The sequence below is a fragment of the Vidua macroura genome, chromosome 1, assembly GCF_024509145.1.
Source record: "Vidua macroura isolate BioBank_ID:100142 chromosome 1, ASM2450914v1, whole genome shotgun sequence".
Classification (NCBI taxonomy): domain Eukaryota; kingdom Metazoa; phylum Chordata; class Aves; order Passeriformes; family Viduidae; genus Vidua; species Vidua macroura.
Window position 1 is genome coordinate 66,927,105 of NC_071571.1, and position 20,920 is coordinate 66,948,024.

Below are 20,920 nucleotides of genomic sequence, written 5' to 3' on the forward strand. Positions count from 1 at the left end.
TTTTATCTCTGAGCTTTGAGGTCAACCAATCCACAAAGCACTTGGAGGAACAGCTCCAGGACAACTCTAAGATGTGCCATTAGCATAAGGTCAGATACCCCTACCATCCCCCAAGGACAAGGTCTAAAGATAAAAGGCTCTGCCCAGATGCCCTCATCCTAATGAGATATCTCAAAATTTTTGAGTCAACAGAGAGTTAGGTGCCTCTGAAGGACTCCTAGAAGGGCAGCTTGTTAGATCTTTAGACTTCTGAGTTAGGCAAATAGATTTTCCTGAAGTTGTCAAAGTTGCTTACCTTCCCCAGCTGAATGGTGAAGTTGGCACTTGGGTTTGGAGCACATTTTTTCAAGTACCTGAAGCTTAATCAAAGGTCCCGTGCTTAGACTGGGCAGGCTGCAGGTGGGCTGCTGAGGAGGCAAAAGACAATTCCTTCCACCCTTGCTGCTACCAAAGAAAGCCGCATCAGAAGTTTGTTATTGTTGTGTACTTTTCTCTTCCAGTAAATGCTCATAGACCCAGATTAATTCTACCGATTCAACAACTTCTAGAACATTGTCAAATTCTGTATAAGGAAAAACAGCCAGCACCTTTTTACTTCAACAAAAATCAAAACTTTTAACAATTTCCCTTAAGAAATATATGCCTTTTTTCGGCACAAATCTTTCCTTAAGATGCAAAAATTACCAACTATGAGCAGTAAACCAGATTACTGTGAAAAAACATCACATCTGTGCATATTTCAGAATTGTTTCTTACAAACCACACTTCAGGGATACAACCTGAGGCACCAGAGGCCAAACTGTCACAAGTTCAGTGATAAACTGGAAACAGGGGAGAACGGTGCTGATCTCTGAATTCTGAAATTACTCAGGTGAGGTTATTCTCTCTCACTAATAGGAATAGACATAATCTCTGCCACAGTCCTAGGCTGCTTTCCCCAACAGTAAGTATCACCTCTGCCCTATTTAAATCAAATCTCAGCTGGTCATCAAGGTCTCACCCAAGTACCTCTGTTGATCAGGCACTGAGAAAACCAGGACACTGGCACCATTTGGATCAGATTAAAAAGGAGATCTAGAGATGTGTGTCATTAGCAGAGGGGTGGCGTGATGTCTCAAGCTCCTGTATCCCCAGGTAGCTTCTTAGACTTATTACAAATCCATGGGATTTGTAAGCAAGCAACTACATCCATGTGAGAAAGCAGGACTTGCATGTGAGGACCCCTCTTTCTGAGCAAAGGGAAAAGAGCAGAACTCACAAGTATTGCTAGCCCAGTGCAGTACTCTTTCTAGAGAAGCCAGAAAAAAAGTCTTCTACCTTGCAGGATTCAATAAAATAAAAAGCAGCAAATCAAATGCAATTTAGCTGTTTCTAGGAGCTGAAAATTCATCCCACATTAAATCCAGTTTCTGAATTACAGTCATAACTTGCATATTCATAGATGCCAAGGTGGTGAGAGGATTCCCAGGACTGCCAGAATGATCAGGGCCATCCGCCACCACTTTTAGCCCTACACACTGCAATTGAGATTATATCTCACATATTACTAGAAAGTATAATGCCTGAATTCGACATAATAGGGTAAAACAAAGAGAACAAAACAAAAATAGAAGGAGCACTTAAACTCTGTTTGATTCCATCATTATAATGGCTCACATCAGAAGGATATGCTTCCTATCTGTGCAAGTGTTAAAAAGATGGAGCTTGTGTAACACAAGTTCTAAGTAAACCATTAACAGTGCAGACGATGGGGAAAGGTGAAAAAGATCCTAACCAATTTGAACTGTCCTGGAATTTTAAAGTAGAAATCCAACCACAACATAATCTTGCTTTTGGTGTTTGTTTTGATTTCACTTCCTGTTTTGTTTTGATTTTGTTTTGTTTGGGGTTTTTTTGTAAGATTGTGATAAATTATTGTTTACTCCTTCATTAATTGTTCAAAAGTTAACAAATGTAAATTAAATACAGAAATACAGAAAGATTCTAGATCCATCAGTATTGATGCTTGAGATTAAGGCTTCCTTTGAAGCAATTATTTAGTAGTGAAAGACTATTTGTGCATCAGGGCAGCAAGAGAAAAAGAATAGTGAGAAACCAGGAGAGATCAGGTATGCTTCTCTATAATTTGAAGAAAAGGAGAAGAGGGAAAAAGAAAAACCTAGAGAGCAAAAGGTCACCAAGAGTGCATTGTAAAGCAGTGAAATGTAAGGACAAGAGCAAACAGACCTTTTGATCGAGTAAGAACTTTGTGGGAGTGGAGTTAAATTACTAGGTGTTCTATCTTAATTGAATAATTTGTTTGGAGAGCTGAGGAGCTGAATTTGCTATCCTTGCCTGCAGTTATTCCAGCTGGCCATGTTGTCTTCGCATCTCAGTTTTCATCCTCTGTGTTCTCCTTGTCTTTCATACTGACCTTTCTGAGCTCTGCATTTCAGTAGAACATTTAACCTGGTCATTGAAAAAGGCAGTGCTCTGTATCTCTCATGCACATTCAAACAGAATTCAGTAGAACCTTACTGGAAATCAAGAATAAAACTTCATATGATCAGGTTTTCCATATGTGCACAGCTTCTAATACCACCACTGGTACCACAAAATATGATAGGGGAGCTATTCAGAGCAGACGTAATCAAAGACTCCTGGAAAATAAGCCTAGACAGGATTTATTTTAGCCTATCCTGCTATCCCAGACAACAGCAATACTCAAAGTAATTACCATTCATAAGTAATTTTGAAGTAATTAGTTCACTAATTCCTCTATCAGGCTCACATTTACTTAAGGAGTATTAAATAGAACTGGCTGGTATTTTCTCAACAATATGGCTTTATATTTGAAAGAGTTTTGTTGATAAAAAAAATTCAAACAATTATTGAAACTTCAGTTGGGAAGGGGCTCTTATTTTTTCTCACCATGTTATGAACTTTCTGACCTAAAAAGAGGAAGAAAGCATAGGACCACGTGTTTCCTCCACTCTGGAATAACCCATATCCTTTTAGCTACAATGCTCCAGGTAGAGGACAATCCAACTTAGGGTCCAGCTGTATCTTCTACGGGTTAGGATAGCAAACTCCACTTGGTGTATTACAGAATTAGCAGATCTTTTTTGGGGGAGACACCATGCACACAATTTTTTGACCTCTAACCAGACGCATGGAGAGCTGGATAGCCTCACGGAGCAGTAGCTCAAAGCACACTTTTCACAGTTCTATCCCCATGCAAAATATCTTGAATGCATCATAAAGAGGAACAACAAAATATTTCCCCTGTGACAAATCTTGTGGGGTGTTTCCTATTCAGCACCTGTATTTGTTTGGCACAACCCCACCACTAAGTTTTTACATTTGGGGGACCCATGGCACTAAACAAGTGGCAACGCTGGAACATTCTGGGATGTCCCCATCCTGGGCTGAACCATGAAGCCCATGCTGCTTCCCTATAGGGTTTTAGTCATGCCAGACTACAGCTTATCCAAGATCTTTGAGGCACAAGGGCACCAATCTGGAAACACAGGCTGTTCTGCATCACAGCTATCCTTCTAAAATCTGGGATTATATCACAATTCTTGGATTCTTGTCTAAAGAGAGGCAACCTCTATAGAGAGATATTCTTAATAAATACTATTCACAGATGATTTTACAATTTAAATTTTTAGCCAAAAAAAACCACCCCCAAACCCTGTCTTAAAGCTTTCTAGGTATTTTAAACACTGATTTAATGACAAGTCTAAGATGATTAGTGGTTACCTTCCTCTTTTCATTGGGTTATCATGTTAAAGTGTGATGGCCTCAGTAGCCTTGTGGTGTGCTTCACCCCAGCTTCTTGGGTATAGCAAGACAGTTCAGATGTTGCATGCTTGTGGAAGTGTCATGTTACAGGCAAGCAGCTGATTTCTCCCTTTAAAAACCAAAAAAAAGGAAAAACATATCTGATTATTAATATCTGGTCTCTTTTTTTAAACACTGATAATCTTCTCAGGGATTCCATTCTAAAATTCATTTAAGATAAAAAAGAAAATGTAATTTCTTTCTCCTTCCTGAAACACTGCCCTGTGTCACTCCTCTTCCTTAGGATGTGGCCATCAGGTAACTGCTTTTAGGACTATTTTGTCCAAGTCTATAGATCCAGGGAGGAGCTGCCATTCACAAGGACTAACTAAAGTCGCCAGTGGCCAAGGGCAGTAAGTGATTTGCAGCACTGCAATTTAAGCCCTTCCTTGTGCTACACAGATAGATCAGTCTCCTTTACTTAGTTTAGTAAGACTTCAATTGCTTGAGAATAGTGGTCATATCAAATTGTTTTAATTGGTCTGAGGGCTGGAGTGCCTTAGATAACAACACTGGTGCTCATACTCCTGCTCTAAACTTTTAAGAGGAATTTTAATTGCTTGAATACTAACTCCATTATTAGTTTTTAGCTTTCCTTCTTAACTGTTTCCATATAGACAGACCATTTCAGTTGGAAGGGGCCAACGGCAGCCACCTAATCCAACTGCCTGACCAATTCAGGGCTGACCAAAAGTTAAAGCATGCTGTTAAGGGCACTGCCCAAATGCCCCTTAAACGTTGACAGGCTGAGGGCATTGCCCACCCCTCAAGGAAGCCTGTTCCAGGGTTTGACCACCCTTGTGGTAAAGAAATGCTTCCTTAATGCCCAGTCTGAATCTCCCTTGGTGCAGATTGGAACTGTTCCCAGACATCCTATCATTGCATCCCAGGGAGTAGAGCTCAGCACCTCCCCTCCCCCCTTTTCCTCCTCAGGAAGCTGTAGAGAACAATGAGGTCACCCCTCCGCATCCTTCTCTCTAAGTTAGACAAGCCCAAAGTCCCCAGTTGCTCCTCACAGGACCTGCTTCCAGCCCTGTCACCACCTTTATTACCCTCATGGTGTGTTCAAGGATCTCCACAACCTTCTTAAATGGTGGGTCTGGACCTGCACACAGTGCTCAGGGTGAGGCTGATGCAGTGGGATAATCCCCTCTCCTGGCTGGATGTGCTGTGCTTGATGCACCCTGGGACGAGGTTTGCACTTGGGGCTGTCAGGGCACACGATGGCTCACAGGGAACTGCTGCCCACCTGCACTCCCACATCCCCTTCCACAGGGCTGCTCTCCAGCCATTCCTCCCCCAGTTCATACCTGTGCCCATGATACTCCATCCCAGGAGCCAGATCCAGCATTTGGATTTGTTAAATTTCATCCCACTGACGACTGCCCAATGCTCCACTCTACCTCTCCACAAGGACTCTTGTCCCTCAAGAGTCAGCAGCACCTCCCTGTTTCATACCATCAGCAAAACTGCTAATGGGGCATTCAATTCATGCCTCCAGGTCACTGAGAGGTATTTTGAACAGCACTGGCCCTAGAACTGATCCTGAGGAACCACTGGTGACTGGTCATCAGCCAGATGTAGCCCAATGCTGATGCCTCACCCTCCGCCTTCCTCCTGCCCTGGGACAAAGGGAAATACCTTATTGCTTCTAGGCATTTCCTCTCTGAGAAAGTCCAACCATGCACAGAGATTTTTCTACAAGTCAAAAGAGCATGGAGAACCTGCAGTCAGTAGAAATGGCAATATCCATTCGGAAAATCACATTGCTTTCCTTTCACAGAATTCACAGAATTTGTAGAATTCACAGAATGACTAGGTTGGAAGAGACCTTCAAGATCATTGAGTCCAACCCATGCCCTAACACCTCAACTAAACCATGGCGCCAAGTGCCACATCCAATCATTTTTTAACACATCCAGGGATGGTGACTCCACCACCTCCCTGGGCAGACCATTCCAGTACTTCATCACTCTTTCTGTAAAAAACTTTCTCCTAATATCCAACCTATATTTCCCTTGACACAGCTTGAGACTGTGTCTTCTCATTCTGTCAGTAACTCGTTCTGTCTTTGGATAACAGATGAAAAACAAGCTACAGCTGTGAGATTTTTGAATTTGAAAGCTTGAAATGAGCAGGGCACAGGTCCCTGGGTCAGGCTGTTAGACCTTAATCTGCTACTCAGTGAGGTGAGAGGATTACATCATCTTTTGGTACCTGCTGCCCACTCCCACCCCTAAAACCTCTGACAAAGGAGCCAGCTTTCAATTCTGAGCACTTTGATTCCCCATTTACAGAAATAAGACAGGAGTCGGATTGATGTGACAAAACAACACGTGTGAATTCTCATGCTGTTTATACTTAAGTAGATGAATAGAAGTGATTTATTAGTGTAAAAACAGGAATCTGTTAAGAACAACATTAGGGCAAACAGTAAAATATGAAAACTCTACTAATAGTTAGGATGTTGCTACTTAGCAGAAATTATTCACAAGACATCACTTTCACATTGCTCTTTATGTGATCTGTTTTTCCAAACAGTTTCAAACAATACTTGGTTTAATATTATTTTCAGAATAGGTTACCAAGAATGCAAAAAATTCAAATAATTGGTTTCTAGGGGGAGAGATTTTGTGTTTCAAAAGAGAGAGGATTTCTCATCTCTTTGACAGATCCTGCACTTGCACCATCTCTGAGTGATTAATAACACCATCAGCTCTGCAGAGTTGTGACTGCTCAGTAGACAAAAGTGATTGAAACAGTACAAGTAATGTATGGGTTTGGTATCAGAAAAAAAGAGACCTGGTACCAAAATGTCTTGTATCAGTGTGCTGGCTTCTGTTCCAGATAGGCTCAGATGCTCATCTGGCTCATTTGGCACCATCAAGTGAGCTACTTACCTTCCACATCCTTGAGAGCCAACAGGAAAGTCATGGCCTAGGATCACCAGGAGCTGATAAAAATTACTTACTGCTTTCCAAATTTCCACTCTTTCCTTTTTTTTTTTTTTTTTTTTAATTAGGAAGTTAGCCAGAAATCTTGAAAGTTGTCCTGCAAAGCAGAGGAGTCAAAACTCAAAATGAATTCTTTTCTTTTCCTTAAAGGACACACAGCCATATGTCTGGCACCTACAATGGAGAATATAAATGTTGAGCTACAGAAAAGCTGATGTGAAAGACTCAGGTTAAAAAAAGTCAAAAAAGATACTCAGTCTAAGCTACTAGCTTTTGAAATGCAGACACAAACCAGAGAAAATTCTTCTGCCAAGTAAAATGACTGGGGAATAAGCAAACAGAATGATTTGTAAAATCTGGCATTTTTTAAATCATGGAAGAATGAACAAAAGAAATTAAATAAAACCATGCAGTCAGACAGAGTGGTATTCTGACCCCAAAGCTTACTCCCCATTTGCATGCTGGTCATTTGTAAAGAGTTGCAGATTACCTAATTACCAAATTAAAAAATTGTGATGTTCAAAATAAATATTAATGTTGAAAAGAAATATTTTCTTTATGAGCCTCTAAGGGTTTTTTCATCTCATTTTCCAACATGGAACCTTTGAATTAAGTACTTGAAAAAAATAAACCCAAAACCTTGAGATACTACTGGGCTCACCTGTCCAGCACTGGCAGGAAAGCTTCATAAATTATGTCAAGTTGGAAGACACCCATCAGGATTATTGACTCCAACTCCTGGCCCTGCACATGACACCCCAACAGTCACACCATGTGCCTGAGAGCATCATCCAAACACTTATTGAGCTCTGTTGGCCTGGTGCTGTGACCACTTCCCTGGCAAGCCTCTTCCAGTGCCCAACCATGTCTGGGTGAGAACATTTTTACTGATATTCAACCTAAACATCCCCTGACACAGATTCATGCTGCTCCCTCATGTCCTGTCACTGGTCACCAGAGGGAAGAGATCAGTGTCTGTCCCTCCTCTTCCCCTCATGAGGAAGTTGTAGCCTACAATAAGGTCTCCCTTCAGCCTCCTCTTCTCCAGGCTGAACAGACCAAGTGACCTCAGTTGCTCTTCACATGGCATCTCCTCCAGACCCTTCACCATCCTCATGGCTCTCCTTTGGATGCTCTCTAACAGCTTTATATCCTTTCATATTGTGGCACCCAAAACTGCCCCCAGCACTCAAGGTGAGGCTGCTCCAGCTCAGAGCAGAGCAGGACAATCCCCTCCCTTGCCTGCCTGGCCATGCTGTGCCTGATGCCCCCCAGGACATGCTTGGCCCTCCTGGCTGCCAGGGCACTGCTGACTCACGTTCAACTTGCCATCCACCAGGACCCCCAGGGCCCTTTCCATGGGGCTGCTTTCCGGCCTCTCATTCCCTGGGTTGTCCATACATCCAGTGTTTCTGAATTCCAGGTGCAGAAATCCATTTTTTTATCCCAAGGACCATTCCATCTGTTACCCTCCCAGTCTTCTGGAGATGCAAATAGTTTACTAATCTGCACAATGTCAGCAGGATTTGGAGCCCACATAATCATTAGGTCCACTTTTCCCTTCAACTTTTGTTTTTCTTTCTGTTCCTCCCATAGCTGTCTCTGGAGCTGTTCTGTTTTGAAGGACTGTAGTAACACAGTACCTTTCCATCTCAGTTTTCAATCTTTGTTTCTCTTTAATATTATCTTTTCTGGAGTGGCAGGCAGCTTCTGGAAAGGTATCTAACATTTTGCAAATGATCACTTTCTTTTTCCTAGCCTTTATACAGCCACTGCAACTTATAGATGTTCCTCCACAGCTTTCCAATCACACCAGTTATCCTGAGCCCATTTGTCTGAGAACTTAGGACTTGGACTTCTTCCATGCTTTTGTAAGTAAGTAGTCAGTGATACTGCTTGCAAACCTGCTGACTACACCAATTTTTGGTGACTGCATGTTTTAAGGTCACTTAACAAATCACTGGCAAAGGTATAATCAAAACCAGGTTTAATGTAGAAGTGAAAGCACAACAGAGTTCTTTGGCAAAGTTCACTCTACTACTTACCAGATGGTTAAAAACAAACAAAAAACCAGTATCAATTAATCCAGACTGAAAATATCCCCAAAGTATCTCCATGGAGGACTACATCTCCTGACATGTGGTGAGACACCACCTTCCTTCCTCAGGGATTTATCCAGGACTGCTGGGCAATCAACCAGCCCACAGTCCTGACCTTTAATACACAAGGAGACAACATGCAAAAGATTTTTCAAAAATCAATCCACTGTAACTCTGTAATCATATACAAATTGGAACAGTTGTAAAATAGACTAATGCAAATATTGAAATCTATGTATTTTCCTAGCAAATTCCTGTGAACGAACATTTTACCTACTGCAACAGAAAATTTTGAGGTCAAGTTTCCTCAGCAAAGCAGAAAAATGAGTTGGTTGTAAAGGAATATGCTTGTTTCAATTGTTACATATCATTTATCTATAAAACACTCATTAACTGTATTGTCATCTCTCTCTGCAATTTCTGTGGGCTGTTTTGGCCACCTAAAACAGTTAAGTTCATATTACAGGGACAAGCACAGAGTTTGAATTCAGAAGAAAAATATTAGAAGACCCTGGTTCTCCAGGTTTCAATGCATTTTAATGTGAATTTATAACAGGCATTCTAGGCTACTTTCTAATCCTCTGGATATTATCAATAATCATTTTTAATGTATTTACTCTAGGAATTATTTTAGTTTGATTGCTGAGACTGTCTCTGCTTCACTTTTATATAGGCTGTCACAGATTCAATACAGAACAGTTCTTTTCATTGTGAACTAGAGGGAAAAGTTCTGTGCTGACACAGATGATCCCTGTGAATGTAGCTCCAGAGCTGAAAGCAACCCACTTATCTCAGCATCTTGTAATTCTGCTTACAGCATAACACTTGAATGCATTTCTCCCACCTTCACTCTCTGCAGTGTCTGTAGAGGGTGAGAAAGACCCCAGAACATGTGTTGCACAGTTTGTCCCCAAACCCACTTCGCACTTATTTGAGAATAAGCAAGACCTTTTCAAAATAATTGCATTCTACATGGCATTTATAAGCAAGAGATGATGCTCCCTCTTCCAAAAGGGCTGCTGAGTGCTTTAGGTGGCTGTTACTATAAAAATACTCCATATCGAAGACTACCATATGGCTTTCTAGAAACCTGCTCCATCCCAGTGCAGCCCTCTGATATTTCATTGCTCTGTCTTCTTCCCCATGTGACATGTGCAGAATGTAAGAAATTGCTTGTGTGCTATTCATGCCTCCATTCAGCACTGTGCCTGCTCTTCTTCACTTCCTCCAGCATTTAACAGTGTAGGATAAAGAGACATGTATGGCATTAGGAAATATTTCTCCCATTGCACTACTTTGCATTTACCTTCTGTTTGCTTGGCAAACAGGGAATTTTTCTCAAGGACAGCTTTGCACAAGTAGCTGTGTTAAGCTCTGTTCATATTGCTTCAGAACAAGGATACACTATTCCAGCGTTTGCTTTGGAGCAAGGATTTCGAGGTGCATTAAATAATGAGAGATTTTAATGGGTGCCTTGAAGGCTCTAAAGCTAGAGAAGAAATACATAATTTCATATCTCCAGCTTAACTAATGTTTTCCCCTTTCAAAATACAAGATATTAGCAAGTTATCTGGCTCAAGGGCATCAGTTCATGGAAGGAGCGGATACCCACCACTGAGGACAGAACAACTGCAGGGGGAAAAACCATTCCATCTGTTCATGAACGTAATTCCTCTGTTTTCTGTTCCAGCTCATCCTTGCCACGTGGGAAGGCGGCTACAACTTGCAGTGCCAGAACCTCCACAGTGCAGGGGAGGCCGATATCCGGGTGAGAGACAAAAGCAGCTCAGCCCTCAGCATCCTTTCTGCTTTAACTGCCTTTAATTGTCCTAAGACATATCCTGAGCTCTGATAAAATATCTCTACTCTAGAGGAGGATAGATTTCATTGTATTGAGTATCAAATTTAGATTTTTTTCAAAATAAGAATGTGGCAGCAAAATCTGTTCAGTGTGAAGAGAATGGTAGCACCCTTAAAAAAACTGAACAAACAACCCCAAAATGAAGCAAAAGCCCACCCACAAAACTGCACCTTTGGGGAAAAAACCCAACAAAACAATTAAAAAACCCTTCCTCAAAGTTTGTATTTCTTAAATTATATTTTGATAATTATATATTTATACAATTTCTTAAAATTTTTTTTTTTTTTTTACAAAACTGCTTCATTGAAAAGCAAAATAAAATTGAAGACAGAGCTTGTGCTTTTCCTTTAATAGCATATTAATGCTTTCTGGGAAGTTATGTGCCTAGGGAGTGAAGAAGTACATATTATTTAAGCAATTGTATGGACAGATATTGATCTCCCCCTCCTTTGTTCTTGCTTGTACAGGTAGCCAAGGTGCTGTGGTGGTATTATTTTTCCAAAGTAATTGAATTCATGGACACTATCTTCTTTGTACTGAGAAAGAAAAGCAGCCAGATCACCTTCCTTCACGTGTATCACCATGCCACTATGTTTAACATTTGGTGGTGTGTTCTGAACTGGATACCTTGTGGGCAGAGTAAGTCTTTGTTTGCTTCATCACCCCAGGCATAAGTCAGCTGCAGCTGGGGAGGAATCACATCACCATGCAAAGGAATTGTGTCACTGTGCAATATGAGGGCACCTTTAGGGTTCAGAGCCTTTCAGACCACCTGCAGAACACAGGAAAGTTAAAAGCATGGTTAAAAGTTCAGTCCAAAACCACCTGAGCGTTAGGCTCTAGATTTTTCACTTAGGTGCCACAGACTCATGCATTTACTTCTCTTCAAACCACTTTTAAGCACCACAGTACTGAGTAGCGCAGAGGAACCAGCACATACAAGACCTACTCCAAAAGTAGATGCAGGAAGAAGTCATGACCCTGGTAAAGCCTTTAGCAATCACAACAAATCAATGGCCCTTTTACAGGCTCAACTCTTGTATACCTCAATCTCTGCTTTAGCAAGATACTTTACTTAGTCGCTAATTAAAATACCAGTTTGAGTTTCTTCTGTTTCATATGAAACTACATCCTCAGAAGGTTATAGTAACTGTTGTCATCTTCCCTGTTAGGAAGGGATCTATGATGCCACAGGCTGGTCACTTGGCATTTGTATAAGAAGTCCAAACAGCAGAGAGCTACTTCAGCTGTCTCACAGCAGGCGCATTTTCCAGGGCTTCACACAGCTAGAGGCTTCCTGTGTAACTGCTTTCAAAGTTGAGAAAAAACCCAGTTTTCTTACAACTTAGAGTGAGTCACTTTAGCCCGTTGTAATATTTTGTAAAGAAACTTGTTGCAGGTCTTTTTCGGAGCTAAAAACAGAATTCACATTTGTTGGCACTTACTGCGGACAGCACAAAATCAAAGTAAATCACTGTTAGAGATAGAAGCAAGGAACAGAGATTTCATAGTGATTAGGAACTATTTCTAGAGGTGTAAACAAATCAATGGGGTTTGAGCTTTCTAATGTGTGGTCCCCACATTTTACACTAGCACTGCACTACAGTAATTAAATCAGTAGCTAAGTAATTAATCAGTGGCAAAATCAGAGCAACTGGTGAGCCCATCTTGTAGTTGTAGCACTGCCATCAAACACACAAGCATGCAGCAGAGAGTACTGCTGCTGCTTCTCCACAGTCTGCAAAGTACAGAGGATGATTAATTTTCTCTAGAACTAGTATTCACTAAATGTAACTAATAAGAGCAGCAAGGTTATCATCTGGGATGAAATTCTGTAAAATGTGCATCTAGCAGAAGAGCCAATAAAGAAAACAAAAGCAGTGATCAAACACAGGCACAAAAGACTGGTTTAATTCAGAGTAAAGCACTTGCTACTGCATCAGACAGCAGGAGTACAGGTGTCTCCCAGGGTCCTAATCTGCATACTAGCAGCAAAGTCATCCACAGCAGTGTTTAAAGCTTACAGGAATAATAGAAAGACTCATAGCAAGAAGAATTTTAGGAGAGGGAAAAAAATAACCTGTAAACTACAGAATAGGAAAAAGTGGAGGAAAATAAAAATATCAGATAAAAATACAAAACTCAGCATGAGAACAACCCTCTAGAAGTATCATTTGGTTTTTCAGTTGTCCCTGGGAGAGCACCTCTACACATCAGGAATGTCTTTAGAAAGGAATAAGCATGAAAGGAATACTAACTATATGCAACAGATTCCATATAGGAGCAATACCACAAGCAATAATATCCTCTCTCACTTTTTAGAAATTGGTATTTAATTTTTTTTCCTTAATGGATTTTTATAGGCTTCTTTGGACCCACTTTGAATAGCTTTATCCATGTGCTTATGTATTCTTACTATGGACTGTCAGTCATCCCTTCCATGCACAAATATCTCTGGTGGAAGAAATACCTCACTCAGGCACAACTGGTATGTATCTGTTTTACTTTCATTTTTAACTACCAGAAATCCTTCAAAATGTGAGTGAGGACTAAATGAACTATAGGTAAACATTGTTATTTACACAATTAAGCCAGTTAGAATTGAAGTATAACTAAACTATCACACAGGATAAGTCACAAGTGCAGTTTGATAAAATTTAATGAAGGAAATTATGCTCAGAAGTGTTTGCTGTAGAAAACAAACAGTAGAAATTCTTTAGTCCACAAAATTCTGTTAGTTTTGAACCATTGCATAGAAAATGACTACTCCTTAATTGTGGAAAAAAATTATTTCAAAGTCTGACAAAAAATGTCTGACAGAGCCAGCTCCAAGGCAGACCTCCCCTGCTGGCCAAAGCTGAGCCCATCAGCGAAGCTGGGAGCACCTCTGTGATATCATATTTATTTAAGGGTGAAAAACATAGCACAGCAGCTGAGAGAGAAAACAGGAAATGTGAGAGAAACAGCCCTGCAAGCACCCAGGTCAGAACAGAAGGAGGGAATTAGCACGAAAAATTCCCCTGCAGCTTGTGGTGAAGATGCTGGTGAAGCTGTTCCCCTGCAGCCCATGGAGGTCCAAAGGGGAACAGAGATCCACCTGCAGCCCATGGAGGACCTCATGCTGCAGCAATGGACATGTCTGCCCTGAGGGAAGATACAGCCAATGGGGAAATAGGTTCCTATGGACCCTTGGAGAGAGGAGCCCATCCTGGCGCAGGTTTGCTGGCAGAATCTGTGACCCTTGGGGATGCACATAGGAAAAGCCTGTTCCTGAAGGACTAGACCATGTGAAAGGGATCCATGCTGGGGCAATTTGTGAAGAACTACAGCTCATGGGAAATACCCACATTGGAACTCTCTCCTGTGGGAGGGACCCCACAATGAAGCAGGAAGAGAGGGTGAGGAGAAAGGAGCAGCAAAGCCAAAGCAATATGGGCTGACTACAAACCACATCCCCCTGCACCACATGGAAGGAAGTAGAGGAGTCAAAAGTGAAATTCAACCTGAGAAGAAACAGGAGTTTAGAGGAAAGTGGTTTTAATTTTATTTCTTGCTAGCCTTCTGTGTTCTTAATTGGCAGTACTTGAAACTAATCTTCCTCAAGTCAAGTCTATTTTGTTTATAACAGTAATAGGTAAGTTTTATCAATTACCCTCTCTACCTTTATCTCAATCCACAAATTCTTTTTATCTTATTTTCTCCCCCTACTCTACTGAAGAGAAGGGAGAGAGCTGCTGGGTAGGCAGCTGGCAGCCAAGCCAGGTTAACCCAGAAAACAGTAGTGATAGCCTATCTGAACTCCTTGGACTCGAGTTTCGCATTTTCTGTTCAGACTTCTAAAGCTGGGAATTTTAAATTTAAAGCCAAATTTAAAGCCAGAAATTGCAAGGAATCTTCAGAGTTTCCTCCAGTTCCTGCCCGGTAACAGAGACAACTCTACCTGTCACAAGGACTGGAAGATAGAACAAAATCTACTAAATCTGAGAGGAAAAAAAAAGCTTCCCTTTTGTCAGTTAGGCCTATAAACTTACTTTAAGAAACCTCTGACCCCTTAGGCTTTTATTTAATTTCACAAGAGCACCATTTTAACTTAACACTCACAATACATTCAGAGGTTATAATGGGATACTTTTCAAGAGTACTCAAACTTTCAGGGAGCAGGACTAGGGGACATTGCTGTGTCTGATTTAGCTAGCACTGACCCTTTCTCAGCAAATATACCTGCATTATTGTCCCTCCACAGATCCAGTTTCTGCTCACTATTGTGCACACACTCAGCGCAGCTGTGAAGCCATGTGGATTCCCATTTGGCTGCCTCATGTTCCAGTCCTCCTACATGGCCACACTGGTCATCCTCTTCATCAACTTCTACATTAAGGTAAGCAGTCTTCTGAGAACTCTCTGACAACTCTGTTTCTCTGATGGGGAAAACAGGTCTTTTTGGATAGCAGTCTGAGTGGACTCAGATTTAGAATGATCATCAGTGCTTAAAATTTGTTAGTGTTAAAATATATACATCACTTAAGAATAACAGCTATAGTCTGTCTGAGAGAGAGAGAGAGTTACTCAGTAGTGATGACCTCCTCGTTGCAGCTCGACTCTTCTGCACTTGAATAGCAGATCAGGTACTGCATTCAGTATGTAGGAGGTCTGAATTTGCTTTGGTGGGCAAATTTGAGTCTTTCGCCTCCTCAGGGAAAAAAAAGAAATTAGAGCTCTGTCTTTTCCTTGTTTACATCAACATCTTTTAGCAGAGTGCTCTAGCCTGCCTGTATGCATAAAGCTTTTAGTGTACAAGGCTTGAAATCTCTTTTGACATTGAGAAGTATTACAGTAAGAATCATAAAGTAACATCACCCACAGCAGTGAAAAGGCTACTATACCACTAATGCAGTCTGAAGCAAATATATACATCTGCATCAACAAGCAGCAGACAAGCTCCATTTACAGTTAACCATAAGTAGTGCTTTGGCGGGCACTAAATGAATCCAAATGTTTATTTTGGATTTTGCTTTTATAGACATATCGGAAAGCACCTTCAAGAACAGCTGCAAAGGAAACCCCTGTCACAACAGAAATCAAGAATGGTTTCCATAAGGACTACTTTGCTGCTGCCAATGGATTGCAGAATAATAAGAAGGCACAATAAGTATAGTGTTTCCTATGATTTTTTTTTTCTAAAGAGAAAAAGAAGAAAAAAGACTGAATTACAAGCTTTAGCTTAAAACCTATTTGATTACATTTATCAGTTCTTTGTACCAGACACTTATTAATGTATTGCTATTTAGGTTTTAACAAAATGAATAGAATTACTTGTCTTGTCAAAGATCACCATCAGAACAAAGAAAGCCAACATCTTTCTCATATGAAAAAGAAAACCTTTCTGATCTCTAATGCTGACACAAAAACGCCTTATGAAACACTTGATGGATAAATCCATCAATGCCTTCAAAAGGTTAGGACTCTATTCAGACTAACATGGTGAGCACTTCTGTGCATGAGGCAAGGCTTCACAGTGCACCCGGTACATCCAGCTAAACTGCAGCTAAGGCCAGGAAAATAAAGGAGGGGTGGCAGGAAAGGTGAGAATTGTACCTTTTCCATCATCATACCCTTCTTTTCTTTGTCTCAGCAGTTCCCCAAAATATGGTCCCCTAGTAAGGTACCCTTTGATCCTGTGGGAGCCCTGGGGAAGGACATGACAGAGGGCAGAGCCCATGTCACCATGCCGTAGTTTGCAGGCAGTTGTGCACCACGCTCACTTGTTTTCCACAAGTGCAACCTGATTCAAATGCCAGGGAGGCTGTCGGGAGCTTTCTGTTTCAGGGGGCTGGGCTGGTAGCCCCTGGCACTGCCCGGAATGGTATTCTGAACACAGAGCAAAACAAGTCACTTTGGATGTGCTAAATTAATAAGAGTTCTAGGTAAATGGATTTTGAAAAAAATAGGGTCATGCCAACTTAAGGAAGATAAATGCATGTAAAGTTAATCCTAAACAAACACTGCTAACTCAAAGCAAACTGTCTTGCCACATATTAATAGACTGGAAAATGCAGAAGATTTGAGAAGTGACTTCAACAATGAGCCAAGCAGGTTATACAGGAATTTCTGTGGCAGGTAGACCTTACACAGACTCGTCTCTGGCTGGAGAAACAGATAGGACTGAGACACAAGCCACTGGAGGGGAAGTAAGGAGATATCTGCTGTCTGCAGTTATAAGGGTGTCTCTCTCCCAGCAGTCCATCACCATCTTTGTTGCTTCAGTTCACTGCATTTACCCCCACTTAAATGGTTAGAAGTGAAGAATACCCAGAGTAAACTTCATGGGTCTACTCTCACCCTTTTCTCATTTAGCCCACTTTATTTCCTCGACTAAGAATAGACACGGACTTTTTCCACCACAGTGAAGTAGTTCTGATATCTTCCATTCTCATGTATAAACCTCTCTCAACAAAAACAACTTTTGGAGTCACTCCAGCCCAGCAAGTCCCTTGGACTGAAGCAGTTCGGTAAAGGAAATTCCTCCTCTCACTCCTGTCACCTTTCAGAGTCCTGGGGCAGGAGGAAGACAAAACACACACCTAGCCAGCACAGAGGGCCCGAGCAGCCATAGAGGGCATACATGTAGGGGAGACTGTCCCAAATCCTGCTGTCCAGTTCTTCTCCACCTCTAGAGGGTCAGTTATCCCCTCCAGATATCCCCGTTTAGATGATCTGCCATCAGGGGTTCTTGGAGACTGCAGGCATAAAGGCAGGAGGAAGGTCTATCCCAGGGAGCAGTATGGACACAGGGCAGCTAGCCTCACCAGGAGCAGCCCAAGAGACCACGGCCATGAGGGCTCATGGATAGGACAGAAAGAGTCTGAGGAAGTAGTACAGCAGGGAAAGAAGAACAGATGGGATTGTCCAGCAAAAGCAAGAGGAAAAAATGGCATGAAGAAGGGTGTCTTGTGTCAGAGTTCTGCTTGACTGTGTGCTTGAAAGTCCCATTGAATGCCATCTGTCTCCAGACAGTTCCAGCTCCAGTGCAACGTAGACAAAACTTTTCTGCTCCGGCAGAAAACAAATTCCCAGAATGCTACAGCAGAAGCAGTACCTCTTAGCAGCCTGACTGCTGAACTTCATTGTTGTGAACCAGGTAACCAAAATAACTGCAATATTCAAACACTTTTATGCCAACCTAGATCTAACTGGTGCATGTTGACATTTGCTCCCCTCTTCATGAAGATGGCCACAAAACCTTACTTACTGAAAGTCAGTGTTTTGTTTTATATAACACTCAATAAGGGGGAAAGCAGCAACCCAAAAGAAAAAACCCAAACAGAAAACCCCAAGAACCCTACATTCACAAATCCTAGACACTGTATGCATATACTATTTCTCACTGGCCCTTCCAGAACCTCTACAGGTATTTCTGATTGATAGTGTAAAAATCCCAAGATGTAAGAAATTAGTGGGTTTGACTGAAAGTGTTTTACACAGCCCTGAGTACAGGCAGAGCTTCGGAGCTCTGTAGAAATCAGCTTAATACTGGAAGCAGAGGAATCTGAAAGAGTTGACAAGACAGTGAACAAGGCAATGAGCTGGACCATTCATCTAAGGCAGGCAACACAAGGGTTGTGTGGCCCAGCATGGATTTTAGGCCGAGTGGAGTCCATAATCTTTTGATGGCAAAGTGTGCATTTGACTACCAAGGTGGAAAGCGTCAGCTGTGCTAAGTGTTAAGGTTTACTACGGCAATCAAACCCACGACTATTGTCTTTTGTTCTGTTGAAACCTCATTCAAAAGAAAAGGAAATAAATAAATGCCTTACTTGAAATTCAAAGGGCTGGGGAAAAAAAATTTAAAAAAAAATAAAAAAAAAAAAAAAAAAAAGAAAAGAGGAAAAAAACAGATCCATATCAGCCAGGAAGGCTGGAATTGGGTATGTTTAAAATTCTTCAGATATGTCTTAACATCTTCAAAATGTTGTAACTTTGAAGAAAGAGAAACATTGACTTTTTAAACTGATTTTCCTGTAATACATAATACTGTAAATAAACAAATTTTACTATCAGACTGTCTCCACTTCTCCTTAAGGCATCAAATTGGGCTGGTAACTGGTTACTTGAGACTGCTTTTGTTCTCCAGCTTTTTCAGAAGCATTTTAGGGAATTCACATCAGATTCAAAAACAATCTCCATTACTTAATACAACACCTTCACTGTTGGTATTGGTGTAAAACTTCCATGCAGTTTTCTTGCCCCTCTACCTATAAAATTGTGGGCTTTTGAACAAAGTTAATATTGAAGTAGAGAACTCGTTTGTTCAAAGCTTGTACTTGCCCATCAAGTCCTTGTTTGATTATCAGATTGTTTTCAGTTGGAAGGTGATGGTTGAAAACAGGGGAGAGACAATGGAGAAATCAAAATCTCAAAAATATATCTCAGGATCTCAAAAATAAAATTTCTTTCAGATTGAAAATACACAATAGCTCTCAGCTGTTCCTAGAAACATGTCTCTTTTCCAGTGCATTACTCTTAGACACAGTTCTACTGCCTGCAGAAGCAGCACCTGTCCCTGTGTGCTCCAGCTAACCTCAGCACACCTTACCAATAGTAGGGTGGGCTGTCCCCGGGCCAGGGTAAACACACACAGCTCCTCTGCCCATTTCCAGCAAAAAAGGACATCATTTTTTTTCTGGCTTTACACAGCCTTGACATGAGGTAGGATGTAAGCCCTTGGATGGGCCACTGCACTGGCACAGAATGTGCAGGTAAACAAGCACTTGGCCCAGCATCATCCCCTGAAAGAGATGCAGCATAAAGAGCAGGGGTTACAGTCAGTTTAATATTAAATCCTATTTAGAGCTTAAAATGCATAAAGCAATTGTCCTTAACCAGAACTTTTCTATTTCCCATTTCTTTTTCTGGGTATTGGTGCATAGTTTTTGCACCTCAGCACCTACATCTTTGTTGTTCTGGCTCAGAAGCATCAAGGAAATTGAACAGGTTGAAAATTGAACTATATATATTTGCACTGAAAGGAAGAAAATAAAATAAATATTTGAATTAATAGCACTTTAAAAAGTATGAAGTGGGAAGGGCAAAGGAAACCTGCCAAGGTCATCTACCTACCTTCCAAAAGGTAATTTTAGGATAACCCAATTACACATCTGTTGCAGAAACCAAATGGACTTCAGACCTTCAGAAGGTTTAAGGTCAAACATATTTATTTGACCCAGCAGTGCAGGAAATGGTATGAGATGGGCTGTCCAAAGTCCAAAAATGTAATTTCTGTCCCAGATGTGCTCGCAAAACCCTTCTACTGCCTACAGATGGAAAGACCATTAGTAAAGTCCAAAGTCTTCACCTTAGGCAGTTCACAGGTTATCAAGCCAGAACACACTGAGCCTCTCAAATGCTAAAGTCGTTCATATGAAGGGATAGATGAATGCAGGTGTAGAAGGTATTTAAGCAGTGTGACATCCCTGTCTGCTCTCCATACCTATCATTAAAACATCCTTCTGGGGTTCAGACTTTTCCAATAAAACAGTTAAAACCAAGTGTAAGTGCATACAACCTCATGGCAATTTTTACTAAGTAAGGAACCCTGATTTTTTCCTTTATCCATGCTCTCTGAAGTTCTTAATGGTCACCTTCCAAGCTTTATAGTTATAGGTTATGCAGAGATGCAACAATAAGATACAGAAATGCACTCTAAGTTATCTAGCAAAGATACTTGGATGAAAAGTATTCCTAACTTTTTACAGTTAGAGGAGACACCAAGAGAGCCTTGTGCCAACACACATGAAGGGTGAGGAAATGTAGAAAAACAAGTGTTATTAAACAACTACTTCACAGTGCTGATAAAGCTTAAATGCTTAGCTTGAATTTAAGACAGCAACGAATCCATCCAAAACCTCAGACAGAAAAAAAAAACCAAACAAACAAACAAAAAAAAACAACCACTACTGTCATAAGTTTGGGAAAAAAAAAACCACCTTAAACCAGAGACATCCCCATCTCATCCTCTTCCTATTTCAAACCTTCCCTCTGGGCAGCAAACTGCTTGGAGATGCAGATGAACGAGAGGGTAAATAGGGCAACATCCATCCCAAAGGAGATGACATGTGCCCTGAGGGTGCAAGTTCTCCGCGCTGTTTCTGTGACTTTGCAGAATTCACTGCACAGGAACAGCC

The 20,920-nt window shown here is 41.2% G+C and overlaps 1 protein-coding gene across 8 annotated transcripts in view; it reads left to right on the top strand.

Moving 5' to 3' along the window:
- The window catches only part of ELOVL2 (ELOVL fatty acid elongase 2), a 49,329-nt gene extending 33,094 nt beyond the window's left edge, over positions 1 to 16,235 (top strand). For all 8 annotated transcript variants that reach the window (XM_053995193.1, XM_053995214.1, XM_053995202.1 and 5 more), the window contains 5 exons: positions 10,569 to 10,646; positions 11,207 to 11,378; positions 13,103 to 13,227; positions 14,983 to 15,117; positions 15,760 to 16,235. In XM_053995193.1, coding sequence (XP_053851168.1) covers positions 10,569 to 10,646; positions 11,207 to 11,378; positions 13,103 to 13,227; positions 14,983 to 15,117; positions 15,760 to 15,888 — 639 coding nt within the window. In that variant the 3' untranslated portion in view covers positions 15,889 to 16,235. The remainder of the gene's footprint in view (positions 1 to 10,568; positions 10,647 to 11,206; positions 11,379 to 13,102; positions 13,228 to 14,982; positions 15,118 to 15,759) is intronic.
- The last annotated feature ends 4,685 nt before the right edge of the window (positions 16,236 to 20,920 follow it).